The sequence below is a fragment of the Pieris rapae genome, chromosome 24 (genome assembly GCF_905147795.1).
Source record: "Pieris rapae chromosome 24, ilPieRapa1.1, whole genome shotgun sequence".
Classification (NCBI taxonomy): domain Eukaryota; kingdom Metazoa; phylum Arthropoda; class Insecta; order Lepidoptera; family Pieridae; genus Pieris; species Pieris rapae.
In genome coordinates this window covers 768,191-794,695 of record NC_059532.1, presented here as the reverse complement: position 1 = coordinate 794,695, position 26,505 = coordinate 768,191, and the positions used below count along the sequence as shown (strand labels likewise).

General features: G+C 36.2%; 1 protein-coding gene across 2 annotated transcripts; it reads left to right on the top strand.

Moving 5' to 3' along the window:
• Positions 1-974: 974 nt before the first annotated feature.
• Positions 975-26,505, top strand: LOC111001555 (glutamate receptor ionotropic, kainate 2). 2 transcript variants are annotated; one of them, XM_045633785.1, is made up of 22 exons: positions 975-1,238; positions 6,666-6,778; positions 7,462-7,623; positions 10,422-10,553; positions 11,327-11,458; positions 12,011-12,174; positions 13,104-13,157; positions 13,734-13,895; positions 14,517-14,660; positions 15,139-15,351; positions 15,994-16,197; positions 16,490-16,594; positions 17,866-18,002; positions 18,664-18,787; positions 19,299-19,496; positions 20,423-20,623; positions 21,002-21,185; positions 22,114-22,241; positions 23,412-23,519; positions 24,452-24,590; positions 25,688-25,781; positions 26,455-26,505. In XM_045633785.1, exons 2-20 carry the CDS (start codon positions 6,706-6,708, stop codon positions 24,497-24,499), a joined length of 2,673 nt encoding a protein of 890 aa, XP_045489741.1. In that variant the 5' UTR covers positions 975-1,238; positions 6,666-6,705; the 3' UTR covers positions 24,500-24,590; positions 25,688-25,781; positions 26,455-26,505. The 2 variants fall into 2 exon arrangements, with proteins under 2 accessions (XP_045489741.1, XP_045489740.1); XM_045633784.1 differs by having other exon boundaries at positions 25,688-26,505.

Genomic DNA, 26,505 nt, shown 5'->3' with positions numbered 1-26,505 from the left:
GTAGTGAATCGAATTATAATAATCGACCTATAATTATTATTATTAATAATATATTTAAACTTGAGAGGTTTAATTAATAAGTAATATAATGGCTGAAAATAATAGATCCAATAAGTATCAGTTTATATTATTGTCCTGTTACTATTTTTTGAAATTGGCTGTGCCAAAAATAAATTTAGAATTGTTTCGGAAAAACGCCTTCTGTATGGCAATTAAAATTTACAATAGATTACCGAAGGAACTTATAGATCTTCCGACAAGAGTCTTCAAAATGCGACTTAGTGCATATAGTAAAATCTAAACTAAGATAAATTTGCGCGCCACTGTGTGTGGCAGAATATGCGAACGACTGACAATTGTACCACCTTGACATTTTATACCATATTCTTCCAATGAATAAATTATTATTATTATTATTATTTGAGTCGAATCAGTGCCAAGTTTTATTATTTTAAGTAGTTTTATCAAATCAAATTCATTTATTTATTTAGGTAACAAAATGTACTCTTATGAACGTTAAAAATAAATATATTTTAAATGCTTCTAATTAATTTCTGCCTGTTTCCAAATCATGGGCGTATCATGGTTGAACTTTCCGCCCCTCTTAATCATTACACCGTCTTCCACATGACATCTTAAGTAATCAATTGTTTGTGTGCCTCTAATTTTTATTATCAATCTAAACAAAAAGTGATTTGGTATCAATAAGAAAACGTGTATTTAAATTGCTACAGAAATACTATCGGAATCGATTAAACGTAGACAATAGAAAAAGACAATAGAATTGCAAACAGCGTTACATTAAGCACATCCCTACTTACCAACACCCTATGGAGTTGAGGGTGCAATTTTACCACCCTGTCGTGATGATCGCAATATTAACTCACTATGAGTTATTATAAGGATCATTTTTCTTTGTTTTAACAAATTTATGTTATTTTACATAATCATAGCTATGTATTGCTATGAAATAATCAGTATTCAGTATATCCCGTTTCCGCATACGATACGCCCGTGTATTTAACGTAGAGATTATATGCAAAAATCATCGCATTTTTCATACAGAATTAACAATCTATCGATTATTACAATGAGAATGAGTGTTTGAGACGTGATTCTAGTTCCAAATGTGTTTTGTGTGAATAATAACAAATTCATTATTATGGAGATTGTAAGAATGTATACACTGGTGACATGAAATTCGTGATTCTTTGCAAGAAACGAGGAATTTTTTGATGGTGAGTTTGACATTTGAGGTTAGTTTTTTTGAAAATTACAAAACGCGCCATCGATATTGATGTTTAATTAGTGGATATTGATAATTGGATTTGTAATTTGTGATCGGCGCTGCCTTACTGTTATCGCTGTCAGAGGTTTTTTCTATTTAACTGTGACAATGTCTTCATTATAACATCCTTGTAACTTTAATAAGGCAGTACAATTTAAAGTAATGTTGTTTCACATGTCTTTCAGTCTTGCTTTGACATTGTATAAAGATTAAATTTCTAGTCCGTATTTTTTTTTATAGAACAGGGGGCAAACGGGCAGGAGGTTAACCTGATGTTGTGCCGCCGCCCATGGACTCTCAATGCCAGAGGGCTCGCGAGTGCGTTACAGGCCTTTTAAGAATTGAAGATTTATTTGCAATATCTTTTATGAAAACTATTAATAAATAAAAAGATATGAGCCAAGTAAAGATGGTTTTTAGTTTAAAATATAGGTTAAAGTGAAGCCCTGAGATATTTGTGTCAACTGTAACATAGTATTGACATACATTTTGAACCGATGTGAGAATTATATACTAAAGCAAATTTTCCGAAGCAAGAATTTTGTATAAAGCTGGGAAAATAGTCGCGATACCTATGGAATTAATTGTACATAAATAAATACATCAGTGGCGCTACAAGCTCTTTAGGTCTTGGCCTCAGATTTCTGAATCTGTTTCATGATCATTTTTAAATCTAATAGGCAAGTAGGTGATCAGCCTCCAGTGCCTGACAGACGTCGTCGACTTTTTGGGTCTAAGACATGTCGGTTTCCTCACGATGTTTTCCTTCACCGTTCGAGCAAATGTTAAATGTGCACATAGAAAGAAAGGCCATTGGTACATAGTCGGGGATCGATCCTACGATCTCAGGTATGAGAGTCGCACGCTGAAGCCACTAGGCCAACCCTGCACTTTGATATGAATTAATTGTACAAATATCACATAAATATTATGAAGCAAGTTAAGAAAGAAGCGTTCCAATTTTTAGAAGGCCGGCGACGTATTCGCCTTACATATGGAATTAATTGCACATGGGTATCACAGACATTTTCCGAACCAAGTCAAAAAAAGAGAGCGTTCCAATTTTTTAGAATTCCGGCGACGTATTCGCGATATCTATGAATCTACTTCTACATAACATAGGTATTTTCTGAATCAAATCGAGCGTAAAGAGCGTTGGAAATATTGAGAAGGCCGGCGACGTAGTCGCGATACCTATGGAATTAATTGTACATGCGTATCACATAAATATGCGAACAACTATTGTGGATCTATATGAGTACTTAACTTAGGACTTTTCTTTTCTTTGGAGATCACACACACTGCACATACCTTTACACACCTCAACAAGCTAATTCGTATGTGAGCGTATAGGCTGTATGAAATTCCATATATTTTTTAGTCTTGATTTATATCTCATCGTGAAATTAAAAAAAAATGTATTTAGATGAACAGTATACAGTATTTACAAATATCTAACCTACATAGAAATAATATAAGTAACTAAAATTTTTTATAAAATAACTAGCTGACCCGGCAAACGTTGTTTTGCCATGTTTTTGTGCCAAAAAATTAATGTTTATAATTAACAAAAAAAACATAAGGGATGATTGTAGAAGGGTGAAAATTTAGGGTTGCATGTATTTTTGTATGGTGTATCGTAAAAAAATAAAAACGAAAAATTTTGTCTAAAAAATAAATAAAAAAAATTTGGGGTGGACCACCCTTAACATTTAGGATGAAAAATAGATGTTGTTCGATTCTCAGACCTACCCAATACGCACACAAAACTTCATGAGAATCGGTCGAGCCGTTTCGGAAGAGTTCGGTTACTAACCCCGTGACACAAGAATTTTATATATTAGATTAAATCACATTAAAAAGCTTGGTCCCTGTCAGTGTACCTTTAACGCTGGCAGCATTTTCTCGCGGTTTTGCGATACTTATTCTTTAAAGAAAGCATTATTTATTTATGCAGTTTGATTTTTTTGATATTAATTCAATCAACCACTCTATCACTACCGGACTCCGACTAACACGCTAACGCGTACCGGGTTCACCGGCCGCGCTTTTGCCACCGATCTTTTCAGAGAGATGTGACCACGCAGTATGCGTTCTGTCCCGCTCTAACGCGTATTGTCTGCACCTATATTACGTCATCGTGTGTTAGGTTTTATTTTCGTTACGGAATTTATTGATTCAGCTTAAAAACAATGACTTATTATAATATTATAAATGTTGTGTGGCTAAACAAGCGAGATTAAAGCAAAACTTTCTCAAAGCACAATGCATCAGCTGTGAAAATTACAAAGTATTATGCATGAATGTAGGTTAAAAGTGTTCATGTCGGGTTGCTGTTTCTATTATACGTTTACGACATATGTAGGCCACAGGAGTTTGGACATAAAGAGAACTGAATAAAAAACTTTTCATTTACCAAAGTCATCGCTGAGGTTTTCCGTATAGCACACCAGTTGGCCAGGCTGTCTTCTGACATTGGAATCTCCTTGTTTACACTCGCCTCCTTCGAGCTGTTCTCCATCCATCCGGGAGATCGTCTTTTCATCACTTTATTTGACGCTTTCTTTTCCTTCACGGTTCCTTCAAATATTCTTGCTGTTAAGAGACCGTTTAAGTATTACATAAGAACTATTGGGGAGTGGGGAAGTCTTTTATTTTCTTACTTGGTGATAACGTCAACAGTAATTACTGACGTTTTTTAAAAAAATAATATGTACCTACTTTTATTTCTGAGAGCTTTGCTTACTGAAAATTGGAAGGAGAGGGGGCAATAAATTTCAGTAAATCTTCTTAGGTAATACTAAAGGTAAACATAAACACAGAGAAAAATTAATATAAAAACTAAAGGAAAATTTATTTCAAAGTGAGAGGAAAGCTATGAATAAAATAAAATAAAAATATGCTTTATGGAACGTAAGATCATCCAGGAATCACTCATCGGCAAAGAAGACAGAGGGTGTAGGCTGAGAGAAAAAGCCGACGTAAGAAACTCTCGGTACTCTTTTATAATAGCAAATGGTCAAACAGCACTTATTTTTAAAGAAAAATAGAAAATTCATTAAAAATAGCCCAGTACTAGTCCCAGGTTTTTATGAACTAGATAATCGCTAACTTTATAGTACGCATTTTTACACAGCTTTTCTTTAATACATTTCTTAAATTTATTAAAAGGCAGATATAAAAAAGCCTCTGGGATTTTAGTAAACAAGAATATCCCTTTTCCCAAGTATAACACCCACGTGATCTTTTGCCTTCTGTGTTACCAACCACGATCAGTTTCTCCAAGTTCGTATTATTATTGATCACTACATAGTATAAAATAAAGTCGCTTTCTCTGTCCCTATGTCCCTTTGTATGCTTAAATCTTTGAAACTACGCAACGGATTTTGATGCGGTTTCTTTTAATAGATAGAGTGATTCAAGAGGAAGGTTTATATGTATAATAACATCCATTAAATAGTGGAGAAGTACTGTTATTTTTGAGGTTTCTAATGTGATGTCGTAAATAATTACATTTTTTCCGCTTACATTGCAAACGCAGGAAGAACCCTACGAGTTGATGGTATATGTCTATCTCTTATGGATAACCCACATTTTTATATACAACGTTCACAGATTTTCTGTAGTGTATTTAGTATCAGCATTGCACCCGTGCGAAGCCGGGGCGGGTCGCTAGTAATATATAATTTCAAATCGTAGTCAAACCACTAAGAATTTGCTGACGCAGATTTGAAGAGGGCATGTGTTTATCTACGATCTCGCGTGAGACCACTGACGTTGAGTGTCATTGAAATTTTGACGACTAGGAAAAGTAAACGCCTACTTTAACACTGGCTTTGCAGTTTGGAAAGAAAAATGCCCTTCGATCTTTAAGATTAAACCAATTGAATCGTCTATAATAATAATAAATAAATCAATAAAATGAAAATAAAAAAGCCTTTTATTTCCTACAAATTAATTTTACATATAATTTTTACATTAACTATCTTTAAACTATTTAAAATTAATATTAATACCTACTTATTTGTTTATGTCCTATATTATGTAGCTATTTACTAGTATTATTATACTTGTTTGACAATACCATTTAAACGCTTAACTAATTGGTCTTAATACCTACTTATTCTTATTAATTTTCTATATTATTTACCTATAACTATTTTATTTACTATTATTAATATTATACTATATAATATTTGCTACTACATATGTAATATTTACTATTTTTATTAGGTAGCTTGATTAGATTTTAGATACCTAAATAATATAATAATAATAAGCCGTTATCCTTCCACATCCTATTTACATAAATAAAATAGATATGAATACAATTTTAACTAAGATGCGGTCCCTGTCTGGGAGAAGGCCTCATCCAACTTTTTGCACCCTAATTTATTTTGTGGCATCATCCAGTTTCTTCCAGCTATCCTCTCGATCCCGTCAGACCATCGCTCTATTTGTCTTCCTTTGTTTCTTCTGTCATGAATCGTCTATAAACATTATTAAATAATTCTTATTTGTATTACCAAGAGAAGTGGATACAATAATTATTATCAATGATAATAAGTCTACAAATACGTATTTAACAATAAATACTCAAAAAATAATAATTTTGAACATCTAAAAAGTAAATCGCAGTCTAATAATCTTAATTGTTATGTTTTCAACACAAGTCCTGATATTACACAGTTCAAGAATAAAATAATTAATAATTAAAATACGTTTATTTTGGAACATAAGATCATCATGGCATCACTTATTCCACGTCATTAAATTCGAGCCTGTTGGCATCCCTACTCATCAGCAAACAAGACAGAGGGTGTTGGCCGAGAGAAAAAGCCGGCGTAAAAAAACTCTCGGTACTCTTTTTAAAAAAAGGAAATCATGAAACAATTCTACAATATTTAAAACAAATGTAGCTAATTAATTAGCAGTAGCCTGCCCAATACATAGACGATAACTTATAATTGATATATTAAGTTATTTGTATTGTTACAATGTAGGTAAAGAGAATTGTAAATACTGTATACTTGATTGTAATAATTTCGTGTGTATGTATGTGTTTTTGTCAAAGCCTTTTTTGAACAGGCGGTTTACCTAAAATAACTGTTTACCACCCATCGACACCTGTTGCAAGTGCGTTGCTGGCCCTTTAGTCTTCTCTTGAAGTGAGTCGTAATGGTTCAAATACCTGGAATTGTAGCTCTGTCCATCCTACGGGGCAGGTCTTCAGCTCAGTTGTGTCTGTGGAATGCCAGACGTCAAGGTCTTGATGTCTGATGATGAAATTTTGTCACAGGTTCTGAAGAGTTCCTCGGAACCATGCCCCAACTTAAATTAAAAACTTTATCGCCATGATATTTTTGGGTTTTTTAAGGTGCAGGCCAAATACTTGGATGCTGTGATGAGGAGACATCATGTGGAGCTGTCTGGGTTCGATTCTGGTGATGGTCAATGTGGTTGCTGGTCTGTCGCCTGTTATTAAGATTGGTGAGTAAAACGAGCATTTATGATCACACCTTATTTTTGACGTAATCTTCTTTATCGTCTTCTACTACAATTCCGTACACACTTCATCACTAGCAGACTCGGCCAAGCGTTGCTGTGGCTAAGGTTTTTATTATATGACATAGTAGTAAATTAATCAAGCGAAACGGTAGGAGAACTTATGTGAAACGTTGGTACTTTTAACACAGCGCCATCTGTTAGAATTGTATAAAATAATAAACAGATATTTGCAATAAAATAATATTGCGGGTTGAAATTGAGGTGTAAGCTATTCTCTTTTAAGTTAGATCAAACTGTGTATGGTGTATCGTAAAAAAATAACGAAAAATTTTGTCTAAAATATAAATAAAAAAATTTAGGGGTGGACCACCCTTAACATTTAGGGGGATGAAAAATAGATGTTGTTCGATTCTCAGACCTACCCAATACGCACACAAAATTTCATGAGAATCGGTCGAGCCGTTTCGGAGGAGTTCGGTTACTAACCCCGTGACACAAGAATTTTATATATAAGAAGATATATATATCCTATCTTGTAAATGAGATCAAACTTCACGTGGTGTACAAATTTTATTAAACTCGGTTAAGTAGTTTAGAAGGATTCCTTTATTGTTTTCGTTATCTACACCCACCTAAGAGTTCTAACCCACAGTATCTTGTTACAGGAGCAATTTTTGCAGAAGAAGCACGAGGTGGAAGCACAGAGCTAGCATTCAAGTACGCGATCTACCGAGTTAATAAAGAAAGGAGTATATTACCAGAATCAACTTTGGTGTACGACATACAATACATCACTCCGAGAGACACTTTCAGGGCGTATAAAAAAGGTAAAGTTGGATTGGGGACTGTTTAAATATTACGTAAGGAGATTTACTGTAACTCATCCCCCCCCCCCCTCTTTTTCTTAATAGAACAGGGGGCAAACGGGCAGGAGGCTCAGGTGAGCCAGTTTGCATTCGAGTGTTACGTAGAAATGAAAGTCATTGGTGCAGTAAGATGTCGAACGCAGCAGGGTTGAGATGCGCACGCTCACCAGTTTATTTATTTATTTATTTATTTCAAACATACACACATTATATATATTATAATTTAAGGTCAACATCCGAATAGCTAAAGAGGTAGCAAGACTCTACCCACAAAAAAGGTTGAGGTTTTTTCTTGAGCCCAATCCGAGGTTTGAGTTTCTATAAAAAAAAAACCTGATAACGCCGCACGTGGACACTCACAATTCCAGGGTCCTTGCAAGTGCAAGAATTGGTACGATCTTTGAAGGACCCAAGTCAAATTGGTTTGGAAATACTTCAGTGGATTTTTCCACGAACGCGTGGCAAGAAGATTAAAAAAATAACGAAAAAATCTTTAAAAAATATTAAATACACTAGTTAAATATTATTTCTTAATATTCCTTTTAAGCTCCATTATACTTTAACAAGTCTTAGTGCTTTAAACAGTTGATATGAGGAACTTGGCACATTTTTATTGTTTTTCGAAGTAATCGTCGGATTCGATGGAATCCACTGCTTAAACTCGTTAAACCAATTGTAAATAGTGACACGAGATGGGGCTTCATTGTGGAATGCTAATCACACCCTATCATAGCTTTGTTGTTGAGTAAGCCCACGACGAAAGTCATAATAAATCATTGACCGAAAATTTTCTCGCGTTTGTTTCATTTCCAGTTGTAAGAAAAAATTTAAGAATTGCCAGTGCCCCCGATTCATAAAAACAAATGACAATCGAATGTTACCAAAGAGTTCTCAAATTGAAATTTAGAAAAGAGTTTTTATTTGTTTCAATGTTTCTAACTGGCCAGTTCTAAACATTTTCAGTGTTACCCACGTTACGCTTTTAATTAACACAGTTTTACATTTAAACATATTTTTCTATATTTATAAATTTTCGTGTGTGTTTGGCAAAGGCTCCTGCAAACCCTTCTTATAGTGCTCTCTCCTTGCTAAGCTTGGCTATCATAATGGCTATTTTATTTATGGATGCCGCGCTTCTGAACATCTTGGTGCTTTGACCAAACCACTGTCTCAAGTTTTTTAACCAGAAAGTCCGTCTGCGGCCAGGTCGCAAATCCTACCATTTCTAAAGAGAAATGGTAGGATTTGCGATTGCCATAGTGCAAAGGCACTGTGGCAGTCTCTGCCATTTACCAAGTACCTTCTAAATTGTTTTATCAGTTGCAGTACCTTAGGCATCAGATAAGTTGTGTTTTGCTCTTCTTCTGTGTTCCTTTTCCCACTTTAGTATTTCTCTAACATCTGATATCTTAGTTGTTTTTCTTAAAGCTTTTTCTCTATTAGGTCTCTTCTATTTCCACATCGTTCCATCGATCTTTGACATATAGCTTTGTGTGTGATTAGTGGGAAAAGTTTAAGATCCATATGTTAATGCGAGTTATGCACAAGTAATGAGAAGCTTTCTTTTAATTACATTTTCATGAGTCAAAAGCTCTACCTATTATTGAGTTGATTTCTTTTATTGTTGCATCAATGAAGATATTGAAAAATAAATTAACACAAAAAAAATATGCGAAATTATATTAAAAGTAAAGTCATACAATTTGTGCAGAGCTTTCTTATTTTGAATTCCCACTTCCGGTAGGCTTTCACGTGAAGTAGGTGGTTCCGGTTTCATAGAATGCAAACAAGAGCGCTCAACTCTTTAATATAAAACGCCTTCTAAGTACTCTACTTTTAAGAGTTGAAACAAGTTTTAATTTTTAATCGGCGTTTAAATAATGACGTAACTTTTTCCAGAAAGTATTCAATCAGTCGTTTTATGAAGCTATAGTTTAAGCGTATTAGGGAAAAATTAAGAGTAATTTTTGTAAGCACATCGTCACAAAAAACCGATACCCTGAAGTTAGCTATAGTCAAAATTTTTTGTGATTTGAATAAACTTTATTTAACTAGAAATGCGTAAAAATAAAACTTTCAATGTATTGAATACCTTTTGTCTATTGCTAGTCTCGATTTTCTACAAATGTAGAAAAAAGTATTTGAAAAGATTCTTATCTTTGTACTCCAAAGAAGTTCAACTTCTAACTCGTGTATATAAGTACATACACACACTTTCTGCGAGTATTTGCAATCGGCCTAAGAAATTAGCGAAACTGTTCCTTGGTGCTGTCACTTAGATTGGAGGCTTCCCTCATCTGCTGCCTAGTATTACTGCCAAAGACCAATTTAAAAGACCGGCAACGCACTTGCGAGACTTCTGGCAATGTGATTCATGGGTGGTGGGTATTTCTAATCCAATTCAACTTAGGGTCCTTTAAGAAAAGAGCGTACCAATTCTTAAAAGGCCGGCAACGTACATTCGAGCCTTCTGCTATCGTGATTCATGGGTGATAGGTATTTCAAATCCAATTCAGCTTAGGGTCCTTTAAGAAAAAACTGTACCAATTTAAAAGGCCGGCAACGCACTCACGAACCCTCTGCTACTTAGACTGTCCATGGGCAGTGAGTATTTCTGAACCAATTCGACTTAGGGTCCTTCAAGAAAAGAGTGTACCAATTGATCAAAGGCCGGTAACGCACTTGCAATGTGACGGTTGAAATCTGAAGTCAGCGGTTCGTGGGGTTTTATAACTGATGTGGTTTATTCAATCTTTCAGCCTGTATCCAGATAAAATCGGGTGCGGTTGCAATATTCAGCAACGCGGGACCTCTGCTTGGTTCTACTCTGTCAGCGATGAGCAACTCTCTTCACACTCCACATTTCACAATAGATCCTAGTTATTACACACGTAAGTAAAATTTGCTTACTGGTCTGTTTTTCTTCCTTCTTGACTTTGACTTTTCTCAGACTCAGAAAGAGAGAGGAGAGGTATGCCTCTAAAAAAGAGTGTCCATGCAAATGAAGTAAACTGTCTGGTCAATATATTCTTGAAGCCTCGTACAGAATAATATAAGCAATTTAAAACAAATTAATTTCACCAGTATAATACTCGTAATAGAACTAATCTAAGCTACACTCCCTATATGGAAACAAACTCCCAAGCGAAATTAGAGAATTATCACTGAATTTTATTTAATAATTTATTCATTCATCTTCTATTTAAAATGTACGACAATATATGTAAACATAAGTTTTGCTAAAAATAGAAATTTAAAAAATACAATTAAAAACATATACAAGATAAGACAAACATACAATAAAATAAAATTACCAAGAGTTTTTGGTACATTAAAAAAAATATGTCTTCATAAATTAATCAATAAAGCTTTCTATAAATTTGACGATTATTTATATGATCCTAATTCAAACAATTTGTATGACGTCAAACGGCGATTACAAAGCTTGGCGGAGAGTTTCTTGCCAGTTCTTCTTGCTTGGTCTACGCCCTTGACTTGCGAACTGGCAATAAATGTAAATTTAGAATCAGTAACTTTTCTGTTAATGTTCATAAGTGTACATGATTATCTCTATGAATAAAGTAATTGTGAATTGATTTTATCGATGACTCCATATTTTGTGTGTTGGAAATAAATATAGACAACAAAAACTTTAAAATTTCAGCGTCTAACAGCACAGCATCATTCACATTGAACCTATATCCCTCCAGGGAACTCCTGGATGTAGCATTTACAGACCTCTCAGCTTATTTGAATTGGACAAGGATGGGAATAATTTATGAAGACTATGGATTTGGTATGTATAGCGATATTATGTGTACATAGGGCCGATGGCTGGCCATGCGTCATGCTTGTGAACAAGTGCTACTTGTGGTGAATGGTCGAACTTGAATTCGTAAATGCGGTGCATTCGAGGAATCGTGACAACGTCTTATAATTCGATAGAGCCGGCTGCACGCAAGAAAAAACATGACGTATACGGCGTTACCTCGCTCTGAGGCGTTCCATTTAATGCTTGAAGTGCAATCCAGAGATTGGAACGAACGACAAAGAGGCACAATCCATTTACCTCCTCTATCCATACAATATATCTATCAAACGAATAAAATTGAAATTTTCTTTTGAAAAATGCAACCATTCCTTATTTTCTTATGACGTCACGTTCAGCTATGTGCCGACTAAAGTCAACCGATTCTTTTCATTGCATAATGAAAGAAGAACCGCCATACTGGCATTAATGACCCAATATTTTGTGTCACTCTCCCGGTCTGTATTAGATTGACAAATCATGAAACACATACAGGAATCAGAGGTGCAGACCGAGGTTTAATTTTTTAATATAATGCAGGTGAACTGAACGTGCTGCGAATGGCGAACGACGGTAGGGACATGTACGCGATGCGGTGTACGTCACACGAGTACAGGCGTGCGCTTTCGCAGCTGAAGGCGCAGGGTATCTCCCGGATCATTGTCGATACAGATCCAAAGCATTTGCGACAGTTGGCTAGAGCTGTAAGTATAATATAACTGTAATAATAAATTACAATTAATCATTTTCTCCCATTTGGAGTAGCATTAATACCTGCAGCAGCACCAGGTTAAACCAGACCATGGAGTGTTTTTTAAAAACAATTCGACTCGGTTCCTTCACAGAGCTTTCTGTAATGAGGATAATGTTTAAAGTTCGTTTTTAATTCGACAGAAATATTTCGAAGAAAAGAGCTTACCAATTCTTAAAAGGCCGGCAACGCACTCGCGAGCCCTCTGGCATTGAGAGTGTACATGGGCGGCGGTATCACTTAACATCAGGTGAGCCTCCTGCCCGTTTGCCCCCTGTTCTATATAAAAAAAAACATTAAATGTTATTACATTATTAAATAATATACATATGTTGTAAACTCTTGTTACACGTGAAAATATATAATCTTAGTTTTTAATATATACCAATATTCAACGTATTATTAATCCTTAGATTATAATCTATCGAAGTGAAAGCGTCAAAACCGTGAAACGGAACGCAACTCGCACCCTGATTGGTTGAACGCCCCACCATATTTGTTTGTTCTACGGTCGACCAATCAGAGTCAGCCTTCTGACAGTTGACAATTGACATTGATTTGTAATTTGATGCCCGGCTAACTGATCATAGATGGACTAAAAAAGTAACTTTCTCGGGGTTCCAGTAAAAATATATAGAAATTTAGGTACACATAAAATAAGTTAAGGAAAGAAAAATTATACTAACATAGATTAAACTACATGAACTAACACTAAAATAAATTGTAAGCAGTGTAAATTTTAAATACTGGAAATAAAAGGCTTTTTTATTTTTATTTTGTTTTTACTTTTTTTGTAATTTGATGGCTACAACCTCGCGGTATTTTCAAGTTTACGATGACAGTTCCAAACAGTGTGATAATTAAAAAAAAACATCTTTACAGATTCTCCAATTACAAATGAACAACGAAAATTATCACTATATTTTTACATCTTTTGTAAGTATATATCTTTATATATATAATTCTACTGTACGTGTGTAACTGAACTCCTCTTAAACGGCTGGATCGATTTGAATGAATTTTGTATGCGTTTGGGTGGCGTCCTGGATGGTTAGGATTCAAAAATCAGTCGGTATCTAGGTTTTTATCGATACACAAACAGCTGTATATGTAAGTCTTCTGTGCATGTGTTTGTTATGAAACTCCTAAACGGGTGGACAGATTTTGATGACATTTAGATGAAGTTCAGTGTGGACCTAATATCCGTAATTAGACGCCCATTTGGTCCTTGGTAAAGTTTGTCCCTGTTCTATAAAAAAGTCTCCAGAAACTCAGAAGTTTAAGTGCTCTAAGTGCGATGGTTTCTACTCGTTGGGAAATACCCACACATTCCAGGACTACGTGGGTGTCTGATTCCTCTGCACCGAAACTGCGTTTGCACAGGGAATTATCTGTCAGGCCTAGTTCCTTTAACTGACTCACCTTATTTAATTTTTCTCTCCTCACAGCTAAGAAGAAGAAGAAGAACCTGGAGGAGATCACGAATTATTTTAATTGCATCTAAATTTTCAGGATATGGAACTATTCGATCTGGAAGACTTTTATTACAATCGCGTGAACATGAGCGGGTGGCGTCTCGTGAACCGAGACTCTGATAAAGTGAAGGACGCGTTGCAAGTGATGGAGAAGTTCCATCCAATTGGAGCGTCGATACTCTCTGGTGGATATATTAAGGTTTGCATATAATTACTTCCTTCACTTCACTCACTCCAGTGAGCTGTCCTCAGTCGGTTGACAACGCCCAAACCGTGGTCCGAGTCTTGAAGAAGTCCTTGCACTAGTCGCGAGAAAACCCATCCCAGCCGAGCTATTCCAAAACAGCTGAGCTGTCCGGCCCCACAGCGAGATCCAGCTAAAAGGTCTGTACCAAACCTGCTACGAGACTGGATCTAAAGTATTTCTGAACCATTTCGGCCTAGGTCTTTCAAGAGCATATCGATTCCTTATCTCACTTGCTAGCATTCTGGCATTGAGTGTCCATGTGCGGTTCCGAACCAATTCGAATCCTTTGCCTCATTCATCTGTTCTGAGTAAGCCATCTATGTATGAAGTCTCTAAGGACCATGTCAGACCATTGGCTGATGATAAATTAAAATACTTAAGCATAGTCAGCTATAAGAAACCATCTACCCTGGAAGGCGTGGATGCTTTACTGACTCCAGTGAGCTTCCTTCTTGTCTTGCAGTCGATTGACCCTGCAACGGCTCAGGCTGTAAAGGCCCTTCACACCAGCCAGATTACGTTATATGACTGTGAAAGCTAGATCTTGGTACCAGTATCTTGCCTATATTCTAGACTGATCCAGCACTTCTATACGACGCGGTGCAAGTGCTGGCATTGGCGCTGGCGTCGACCAAGGATGAACAGAAGACCAACGTATCATGTGATACGGAGGTGCCTCTGGCGCATGGCACGACGCTTCTACAGAATATTCATAAGGTATGTGTGTGTGTGTGTGTGTGTGAAGTACAGTTTCAGGTATTAAAACAGATGGCGCTATATCAAGTTTATTTATTAGAGTTGAAATATAATGCTATATCTACAATGTATGTTGCAAGCTATCTTCTCTAATTCTTGACTATTAAACGTACATTTTATAAAAATAAAACTATTTTTATTTATTTATTTATTTATTAACTTGCAGTCGGTGCAAGTTAATAAATAAATAAAAAAACGATGTCTTCAATGAATTTATTAATAATAATAATAATAATATAACTCTAGGACCAAGAAACAAAACCGGGTAAAAAAGGTAATGGATGCCCAACAAAATATCGTTTATCGTTTTGACACAGAAATTTGTGTTTCATAGCTAGAAGATCTGATCTTTGTGTCTGTTTTTAAAATGTTGTTTTAAGTTTTGACATTTGTAAATACAAAGTTTACCGAGTCTTCTACTTAATCAAAACCTTTGTAGGTCCAAGCACACGGCCTCACAGGTCCCATAGAGTTCACAAATGGCGTCCGTACCACCTTCAACCTTCAGCTAATGAGGCTGGTGGGAGGAGAAGATGGAGGAACGGTCATGTCTGGCACCTGGAGTCCAGACGAAGGGCTGGAAGTCACAGATCCAGCGGCGTACAGACGGGATCCACCACCGAATGTTACGCTTACAGTGGTCACAGTTGAGGTAAGGGAATCCTGCTATAAGACGAGACAGAACATGAAGTTGCACTTGCACCCACCGCAGAGCTGTTCTGTAGCTGCCTATTTTTGTTTTTCCGACTTAGGGTCTTTCAAAGGGTCTTCAAGATTCTTTTTAGGATATCACTTAACATCAGATCTTCCGGCCCGTTTCTTTACGCCCTGAAAAATTATATCCTGAAGTTTCATGAATTGGTCTAAGCGTGACCATACAAAAAGAATGGCTGACTTTGGGAAGGTATCAAGAGGAAATAGTTTTTTTCCTATCGAATATCAATGTAATATTCTCTTCTAGAGGAAGGATGGTGATCGGCCTCCAACTGACTGGTCTCAAGGCCCCAGTGGTGTAGAATTTTTTTAATGGAATCTCCTTGTTGGTCTGAGTCTCCTACGAGTCTTGGACCACGGCTCAGGCTGCCTGTACGGTGAAGGAAGACTTCATTTTTAAGACCGCTTTAATGAGAGAAAGTCCAGTGCATCTTCTACCAGGCTTGCCTGACGTCACTCTAATCCTGTCCCACCTTTATGACACTGAACTTTCACCGTACCAGCTTCTGCAGACATACGTTTAGTACGCTCCCCATTCTAATGCATCAAGGGTTCAGAGACATTCCAGGCTTGTTTTCAGGAGAAGCCATACGTGATGGTGAAAGAAGGCTGGAACCTGCAAGGCAACGCCAGGTTCGAGGGGTTTTGTATAGACCTTCTCGCCCGGGTAGCAGCAAGAGCCGGCTTCGATTACCGGTTAAGACTCGTCCCGGATAACATGTATGGTGCGTGGGACCCGGAAACGGGGCAATGGAATGGCATCGTCAGGGAACTGATTGATAGGGTGAGTTCTTCACTTCATAATAGACGTCCGTCGCTCCATAACTGAGTGTTTCTTAAGGCAGTTTTGAAGGCAGCCCCGGAAGTATTTCCGAACCACTTCGACGTAGGGTCCTTGAGGAAAAAAGCGTACCAATTCTTAAAAGGCCGGCAACGCACACGCGCGGTCTCTGGTATTAAGTATCTATGGTCGGTATCATTTAACATCAGATCAGACTTTCTGTTGCCCTTTATTCTATGTACAAGTTCTTAAAGGCCGGCGACGCACTCGCGAGATTTTAATGGTATCTTTTCAGAAAGCAGACATCGCCGTGGCTTCCATGACGATATCCTACGCCAGGGAAGTTGTTATTGACTTCACAAAGCCTTTCATGAACTTGGGAATAGGAATTTTATTCAAGGTCAGAAAACTTCATCAACAATAAACCTTATATTTCAGATATAAAACTGTAAAAAAAATAGAGGAAGAGGAGTCTATCTATGGTGAACAGGAAAACCGGTAGATTACGCTGTAAAACCGGTAAATTGTATAAAAATCCGTTTGGTAAAACTACGTTGCGAATCTTTTTAAGTTATAATTTTGATGTCATACTTCTAATAGTAGGATCAGACTTTGGGTCAAATTTTTTGTTCTGAAGGTTAGCACAATACGCAATTAAAATGTATAAAACACCAGCACCAAACATTTGCTTTATTTACAAAATACAAACAAAAGAATCAGTAACGCTAAATTTTTTTTAGGCCTGGGCCTCAGATATCTGTATAATGATCATTTGTCATAAGTAAGAAGGTGATCAACCTGCGCACACACGCCATCGAATTGTTGGGTCTAAGGCAAGCCTTTTCCTTCACCGTTCGAGCGAATGTAACATGCGCACATAATATAAAGTCTATTGGTGCACAGCCGGGGATCGAACTTACGACCTCAGAGATGAGAGTCGTACGCTGAACCCGCTTGACCAACATTTCTCTACAAAAATACATACACTATTACAATACTAAGCGATAAAGTCGAAAAATGAAAACATAAGGTATAAAATTCCTGTGAACTCACTATGCGTAGATAAAGATGTCAGAAGTCTCAGACAGCATTCGGCTGACAATGTCTCTAATGGGGAATGTGTAATTGTCCCGTTACATTTATTGTCCTGTTGCGCTCGTTGTACGTTTGCGCCGCGACTATATCTCTTGTACTCTATTGTCCTATGCGTCCGAGGATTCACTCCTTTATATCCATACAAAATATTGATGATTCAATTTTTTCAAAAAAGTATGCACTAAATTTCACGTTAAACTATCGCTAAAGATGTCAGAAGTCACGGACAGCATTCGGTAGGCAATGTTTTTAAAGGGGATTATATCATTGTCCCGTTGCGCTCATTGTCCCGTTACATTCATTGTCCCGATGCGCTCATTGTCCCGTTATGCTCGTTTGCACCTCATCTATATCTCTTGCACTCGATTAGCCTATGGGTCCTAGATAAAGGACTGATTCTTTGTATCCATACAAGATATTGATGATTCAATTTTATTTAAAAAGTACTTATGCAGTATGCACTCATATTTTAGCAATGTTTTGACATGATGTCACGTTGAACTATCGTTCGTAAACCGTCTTTACAATACAACAGTTTTTGTTTATTTAAAAATGACATTATTCAATTTACTCCAGGTACCATCATCGCAGCCGACGCGGCTCTTTAGCTTTTTAAACCCACTTGCAATTGAGATATGGTTGTATGTGCTGGCGGCCTATATATTAGTATCCTTCACGTTGTTTGTGATGGCCCGATTCTCGCCTTACGAATGGTAAGTAATATATTTCAAAGAAACATTTATTTCACAAAAGCATGAAAGTAAATCTACACTATTAATTATAATAGATATCTGTCAACTTTAAAGAGTATACGGATATAGTCTGTGCAGTGTCTATTATATCAAATGAGGATTTGCTGTCTTTTTTTATGTAGACAAGTGTACCTTGACAGTTTTTCTTGAATTATAAATTCCACACTACAGAGATAACTAAAGTTCTCCGCGTTATAAGAGGGACGTAAATCGTGTTATAGGAAAACGCGTTATACTGTACAGATATTCGTGCAATTGTAATTTATTTTGCCGCGCACCACCACTATCAACTAAAGGCCCTTCAAGACCATCCCAATTCTTAAAAGGCCGGCAACGTACTCGCGAGCCATCTCGCGTTGTGCATACAGGGGTGGTGGTATCACTTAACATGAGGTGGACCTCCTGCCTTTGACACGTTCTATTAAAAAAATGATTGATTTGCAAGAGTTTCTCATCGGCTGCGCGCAGCGAGACAATGCCTCCTCGCGCGAAGCAGCCCCACCAAGGGCTATATAGACTGCCCCCGTACCTCCCTGTATCAGTAGGGTGCGACCTACCATACCACCCAAAGGGGGTATGGTAGGAATATGCCCCTTAAATCAAAGGCGCTTTTTTAATTCAGGTCGAGTAGCACACACGTATGTGGCCACGAAACCAAAATGCTGACGAATCAGTTCAGCGTCTGCAACTCCATTTGGTTCATCACAGGAACATTTCTGAGGCAGGGTTCGGGGCTGAATCCAAAAGTAAGTCTTGGTTTGTAGTGATTAGGCCAAAATCATTGGTTATTTTGATTTGCATTTTGTTAGATCCTGTTGTTTTGACCAAGAAGAGAGCGTACCAATTTTTATTCGCCTTCTGGCACTGGCGACTGTCCATGGGCGGCAGTATTACTTAACATCAGGTGACTTATTACTATGCTCCAATAGATGATCATGTACCAGCATATGATACTCCATGTATTTGTATATCTATATTCACACTGTTCACACACTATGTACGTGCTAATGATAGTAAATAAATAAAAAATCTGCATATACTGCACTAGACTTTATGCGACAGAATTGCCATCTAAAATTCTACTATTTAACTACTAAATGACTCCCTTACTCACTCTCTCTCAATCGGTCTCAATCTCTCTCTCCCTTTTCTTGGACAAAAACGCTGCACTTATTCGTGACGTTGCATCCATAATAAATTACTCTCATGCGCCCAAAGAAGTCTAACTTCAAAAATTCAAATTCTCTCATATTCCAGGCAACCTCGACCCGTATAGTTGGTGGTATTTGGTGGTTCTTCACGCTGATAATCTTGTCTTCATACACTGCCAATTTGGCTGCCTTCCTCACCGTGGAACGAACCGTATTGCCCATACAAAGCGCGGCAGATTTGGCTGCACAGAACAGCGTGCAGTACGGCACTCTGAATGGCGGGTCGACGATGACGTTCTTTCGAGTAAGTGTATTGTCAAAATTAATTCGCGTAGTAGTCTGTGAAAAGTTAAATTATTATGAGCAAATGATTACATGGTTTTAGTTATAGAGTTCGTTGTATGTATATATGAAGTGGGTGGGTTTTATTTTTACGAATTAACTTTTAAGACAATACGCACAGACATACACACCCACACATTCCCACACACACCTTAACAGGGTAATTATTAGAACATGGTTTAAGTTTTAATGTTCGTTGCATGTATAACCCGTGGTTCTTATTATTGCGAATTAACTTTTAAAACAACACGCATAGACACACACACTTACACATTTCTACACACACCTCAACAAGGTAAGTAGTAGTACATAGTTTTAGTTATAGTGTTCTTTGTATATTATATATATATATATATATATATATTCATTTATTATCAGAAAACAAGGTTCCATAATTATTTGTTAGTAACAATTTACTTAATAGCTATGTTAGTACAATACATTAAAATCACAAATTATGATAATTCAGATTCAATTTCATGTCAATTATTCATTCATTAATAAAGATAAAGTAGTAAATATCCATTATATATAACCCGTGGCTTTATTCTACAACACGCATACACATACTCACGCACACATTCCCACATACCTCACTGGTCAGTACAAGGTTTTTATACATTGATTGTTGTTGTTACATGGATTGTTTACATTTGGTTTATACTTCTAATTATCAACTAAAATATAAATATGTAACTCAACTAATGTTAGCCTACAAACCTCGTATATTCAGTAGATATATTTAAACGATTAAAAAAGTTGAATGGGCTTTTAAGACCACACACACACACATAATCACACATTCCCACTCACACCAGTATCTGATTAAACAGTAGAAGAACGCGTTGCGAGACTTGTTTTTGGAACAAGTTATGTTTCTATTTCCAGGACTCGAATATAGACATCTACCAACGTATGTGGCAGCACATGTCATCTGCCACTCCTCCCGCGTTGGTGTCGTCTTATGAAGAGGGGGTAAGGCGGGTTTTAGGGGGTAACTATGCTTTTCTAATGGAGTCCACCATGTTGGACCACAGGGTCCAGAGGGACTGCAATTTGACCCAAATTGGCGGACTCTTGGACTCGAAGGTGAGAATCACATTATTTCCGTATTTTTATGAAGACGGCTTGAAAAATGTATCTTCTTTTCTTTTCTTCTCGTTTTCAGGAAACTACAATTTTTCATATTCATACCCACACATCGTCTATGCTTGAAAAGCTTACTTTTGCTGACAAGAGAAAGGGGGTGGGGATAAATTGCAAGAAATCTGCAAAGAGGTTGGGGGGGGCTTTCATATTCATACCCTCACATTTTCTATGCTTGAAAAAAAACTTACTTTTGCTGACAAGAGGAAGGGTGGGGGAAATTTACAAGAAATCTGCTTACGTTAATACTTGGTCAATCCTTCTATATTGTCTGTCAGATGTGGTTAAATTATTCTCATTATATAAATATTTGGTGTCTAGGGTTACGGAATAGCCACCTGGAAAGGCAGCCCTTGGAGAGATAAGATCTCTTTAGCCATTCTGGAACTTCAAGAGAAAGGGGTGATACAAATATTATATGACAAGTGGTGGAAGAATACGGGTGACGTCTGCAACAGAGACGGAAAAGACAGCAAGGCCAGCCCTCTTGGAGTACAGAATATTGGTAAGGCATCTGACGCCATTGGCAAAGAAGAAAAGTTGTATCCATATCAGTAGTAGGGAAAATAATAAGTCAAAAATCATGAAGGTATATAGAATAAGTGTCAAAATGTGAGGGGAGTGACATTCTGAGGGACCTGGGGTCATCATCAGACCTCACCTCACCATCAAACAGCCTAGGGTATCAGGGTACAAGCAATTGGGTAATAGGAGAATTATAAAAACATCCAAGAAAAGAGCGTACCAATTCTTAAAAAGCCGGCAACGCACTCGCGAGCCTCTGGCATTGAGAGTTTCCATGGGCGGCGGTATCACTTAACATCAGGAGAGCCTCCTGCCCGTTTGCCCCCTGTTCTATAAAAAAACATAAAAAGGTTGTGGCGTTACTGGTTGAAATATTTTTAGTTGCAATAATTAGTCAATTTTGTTTTTAATAAAGATTTTTGAAGTGAAACTACTTTAGGCGCATGAGGATAATTTTTTTACGGCTGAAACGCAATAATATAATAGCGTCACGAATGTGTGCAGCGTTTTTATCGAAGAAAATTGAGAGAGCGATTGAGACCGATTATGAGAGAGTGAGATAGAGCGAACGTCGCATCACGCAAGATACTGCTTGTGCGAGAGAAAGAGTGAGAAAGATTGAGAGAGAGAGAGAGAAGAAGGTTGATCGAGAAGAATACACGCTATTGGTTGATGTATTCGTTTAGTACATATTAGAACTTTAGATGGCAATTCTGTCGCACAACGTCTTGTAAACGCAGATTTTATATTATTATTAACAATTGGTACGCTCTATATAAATACATGGAGTGATTATATACTGGTGCATGATTATCTATTGGGGCTTTTACCTAATAAGTAATAATTAATTTACAAAGAACTTTCACTTCTGACAAGTGTACTTTGCACTCACGCATTTTTTTTAACAGGTGGAGTCTTCGTGACCCTGCTCTGTGGGCTGGTGCTAGCTATAGTTGTCGCGATATTAGAGTTTTGCTGGAACACAAGAAAGACCGCGTCTCAGGGACGGCAATCATTGTGCAGCGAGATGGGGCAGGTATACGAAATTTAATATATATTTAAAATAGTTCAGGTATTATGTGTCTATAATACATAAAAATATACCTAATTACTAACCTTAAAATTTAATTATTAAAAAATATTATTAAAAGGAATTCTATTTAGGCAAGGTTCCGAAGATACTGGCAGCGTTCCCTCTTTGAATAGCTAGACTAATTCTGTGTGCGAGGTAGCTGCCAGCTCTTCGTTCTCCTGTGATGTCGACTAGCCTTTGAATAAAGATTATGTATTATATATATATATATATTCATTCATTTCATAACTACTCTATTTGTTTATATCCTATCCTGATCAATCGTGACTGGTGTAATTGTGTTTCTTTTTATTTTTTTGTATTGGTAGGATAAACAGTATTTTTGCGTTTCACGACTGTCAGATAGCGCTATTGAATAATAAATATGAAATGCCAAGTATCTTATTTGAAACTTTTATCTTTCGAATAATTTATGTGTTGCATAGCTATTTGGTACTTTATCCATACATTGTGAAACAGACCCTTATAATATCAAATATATAACTCCTAAGGTTACTGCGATCTAATTCAGGAGAGTAATATTTGGTAAACGATAATTACTAACATTGTACACAAAATAATTTCCGTATAATACAGATCGTTTTATATAAAAAAGAGTGTGTGTACTTATGTATACGCGTTAGAAGTTATACTTCTTTGGCGTATATAAAAAAATAACTAAAATTCATTAACGATAAATATTAAAATTATTCAAAAAAATATTAAATAAATAAATAATTAGTAAATACTATCACTGTCGTATATAAATTTGATTTAAAAACACCAAAATATTTATTTATTCACACTGTTTAATTGTACTGTTACGAAACACGTGTTCTAAATATTAAAATACTAGGATATACAACTTGAACATAGTTATCGATTTCCATGCCCTCTAGAACGAACTTTACGATGTAGAATTCAGGTGTCGGTGTGCGCGCATCGTAAAAATTCACTCTCATCATTTTTCTCCATGGCGCCAAAAGAAGTATAACTTCAAAAGTTTTGAAAAAGTCTAAAAACTATACAGCTAAAATGTAAAAATATTACAACAGTCGTAATAGTGGTTTACGACTTTGATTCCCGGGGAAAACAAAATTGAAAAAAAAAAACTGGTATTCATCATGTTTTCAGGAGTTGCGTACAGCGATGCGAGGTGGGTCCTCGCGGACTGTATTGAAGCCTGGATGTTCCAGATGTTCACCAGCTACTCATGTTCCACCTGCACCTTCTAGATATGAGGTTTGGTTTCGTTCAGCCACAGATAACTGTAAAAGTTTTTAGATATATTTGGGTACTAGCTTCAAAAATTCGTTTCGCCTTAATACGATTTTTTTAACACGATTTTCCTTTATTTTATCTCCATCAATAACTTCCTACATTCTGAACATTTTGCTGTGTTCTCTTTTCCGGGATAAAAGAGTTCAAGGAATGAAAAAAAACACAAAAAAGAAAATAGTTCTTTGGCATGACACTCTTACAGGGTGTAGGACTGAAAAGAGTGGCGGAAACTTTCTTGCCAGTTCTTCTTGCCCACTCTACGCCCTTGACTTGCGAACTGGTTGTAAACGTAAATTTACAATTAATTTAATTTGTTTTTTTTGACGTTCATAAGTGTACATGTTTACCTATCTGAATAAAGATATTTTTGAGTTTGAGCTTACACTTTAATTTATTGTATAGAGGTTAAGTTTATTAATAATGTATATTCTACTATTAGCAATGTGAAGCCAAAGCAAGTAAATAACTTGTAAGATTAGAAATGTACTTATTAACTATGGTGGTGTCCTCTAAAATTGCTGTGCCTAACCAAGGTCCTTATTGTAATAAATTAAAACTCAATTATAATTAATTCGACTTAGAGTCCTTCAAGAAAAGAGCGTACCAATTCTTAAAATGCCGGCAACGCACTCACGAGCCCTCTGGCATTGAGTGTCCATGGGCGGCGGTATGACTTAACATCAGATGAGCCTCCTACCCGTTTTCCCCCTGTTCTATAAAAAAAAATTGTCACGTTAAATATTAAGGAATGCAATAAAGATTTGAGTTTGAGTTGAGATTTCAAACTCAAACTCAAATAATATATTTTTTATTATTTGACTTTGAGTTTTGAAGTATTCCCATTCTCTAGGAACCATGTAGTACTCGCAGTGAGATGGTGAAAAATATTTCAGGCAGACGCGTCAAGCACCGTGGAGCTGAAGGAACTGCGTTGGTCGTAGCGCGGGGCGCGGAGGGGGGCGTCCGCACCCTCCTCCCCCCGCCGCCCCTCGCACTCCCTGCCGCGCTGCGTGCGACCGCCTGCTTACTGCAGTAAGTTTATGCTAGCCTGGTACTTCATATACATTAGCTCCCCCGCCTTTCAACGTTTTAAACTGTATTTTAATTATCTTCTACTATAAACCGATATTTGAGAGGGTACTTAAACGTTATCTTATATATCTTATATCTTTAAACGAGCAATTCTTGTATATATATATATATATAATTGGAATCTCGGAATCGGCTCCAACGATTTTCATGAAATTCGAAAATCAGAGGGTTTCGGGGGCGATAAATCGATTTAGCTAGGAATCATTTCTAGAAAATGTCATTTTATTTGTGTTTTATCAACTTAAACATAGAATTGCTCGTTTAAAGATGTCAGTCAAATAAAAATTTAAATATGAATATAATTATATTTATTCGATTATTATATTCATATTTCATAATTTTATTAGTATGTAATTCGTACTTAAATAAAATTTCCAAAAAACACGATTTATAAAAAAAAACCGAGCTAAGCTCGGTCATCCAGGTCCTTTAAATTTAAGTAACTAAGCGGTGTTTAAATAATTTTAAATCATAAATTCAATTGACGTATTTCGCTTATCAACTTGAATACAAGCATGCAATAAAAATAATATTTTTTTAAAATATATTCAATCTAAACTTGTCGACTGTCATAATATTATGTTATGCAAAATAAGTATTTGTTTAATTTATAATATCCAAATTAAAATCTCAATACAAACAATCCGCGAAAATGGAGGACACAGCAATTTCTGCAGAAACCCTTCATCTTTAAGTTGGTTCCAAATACAGATAATACAACATATTCTATAGCTGTGATACTTTTTTGACATTTAACACCTTTTGTCTTCAGTCACCGTGACCACGCACGCTGTGAAGCGCGCGAAATGTTGGATAAATTAAAAATTATGTTAATAATTGTAAAGTTAAAATAATACACAGATTTTTTATATATTCAACTGTTTCCATTGATAGTATATTCCATATATAGTAAAATTAAAAGCATTTAATGTATATTTCTCTTTTTAACGTGAACATTAAGTTAACTACATGAATAAATGATTTGAATAATTAAATGTATGTTATAATAAATTACGTCTTAGTTTCTTGCTTTTCAGATTCAACATCTACCCTCAGACGAACTTCGTCCTACGTACTAAAGGAACCGCGGGAGAAAAAACATGTTCAAATACTTGCCTAGACTACCAAAGTGTAATTTTATAGTCTATATTTTCATATCTATAGATAAAGGTTTGAAGGGACTTCTATACATTCATCGACAATATAACTAAAGTATGTTCATCTCTTTCTGACAAATTGAGTTTACGCTGCGATGAAAAGAGACAGCTGAGAATAGTGAACTGAATAAATAAAAGATTTTGACATCAATAGCGCCAAATGCGACTCTATTGCCAGTTCTTCTCTTGCGTTCTATGCCCTTGATTTGAGAAGATTTCCAACCATCAAGGTAGTACTAATGTTAGCCACCGGACAAGAAAAGTTTGTGTTACTGTACTTGTAATTCAAATATACGCTTTTTAATATCTGTCTTTCTATCAGTTTTATCTGTGGACTTGTGTGTACTTTAGGAACCCATTATGTAAAAGATAACTAATGTCTATGCCTACGTACCCTTCAAACCTTATGTCTATTAATTGATAATCTTATATATATATATTAATTATTCCCAGGACTTGGTTTTGCATTGAAAAATATCGATGGATATATAATATTGAAATGTCATTTTGACGTTGACGAGCACTGTTTGTGCGCTCTAGTCTGTGTTAGAATTACACTTTGACAAACTGTAGATTTTATACCTACCTATGATCTGTGAAGTACAATAATATTTAACATGACATACAAAATTGACCTCCATTTCTAGCAAACGGATTTCTGCCAAACTGAAAAAAGCAGTGTTGGCCTAGTGGCTTCA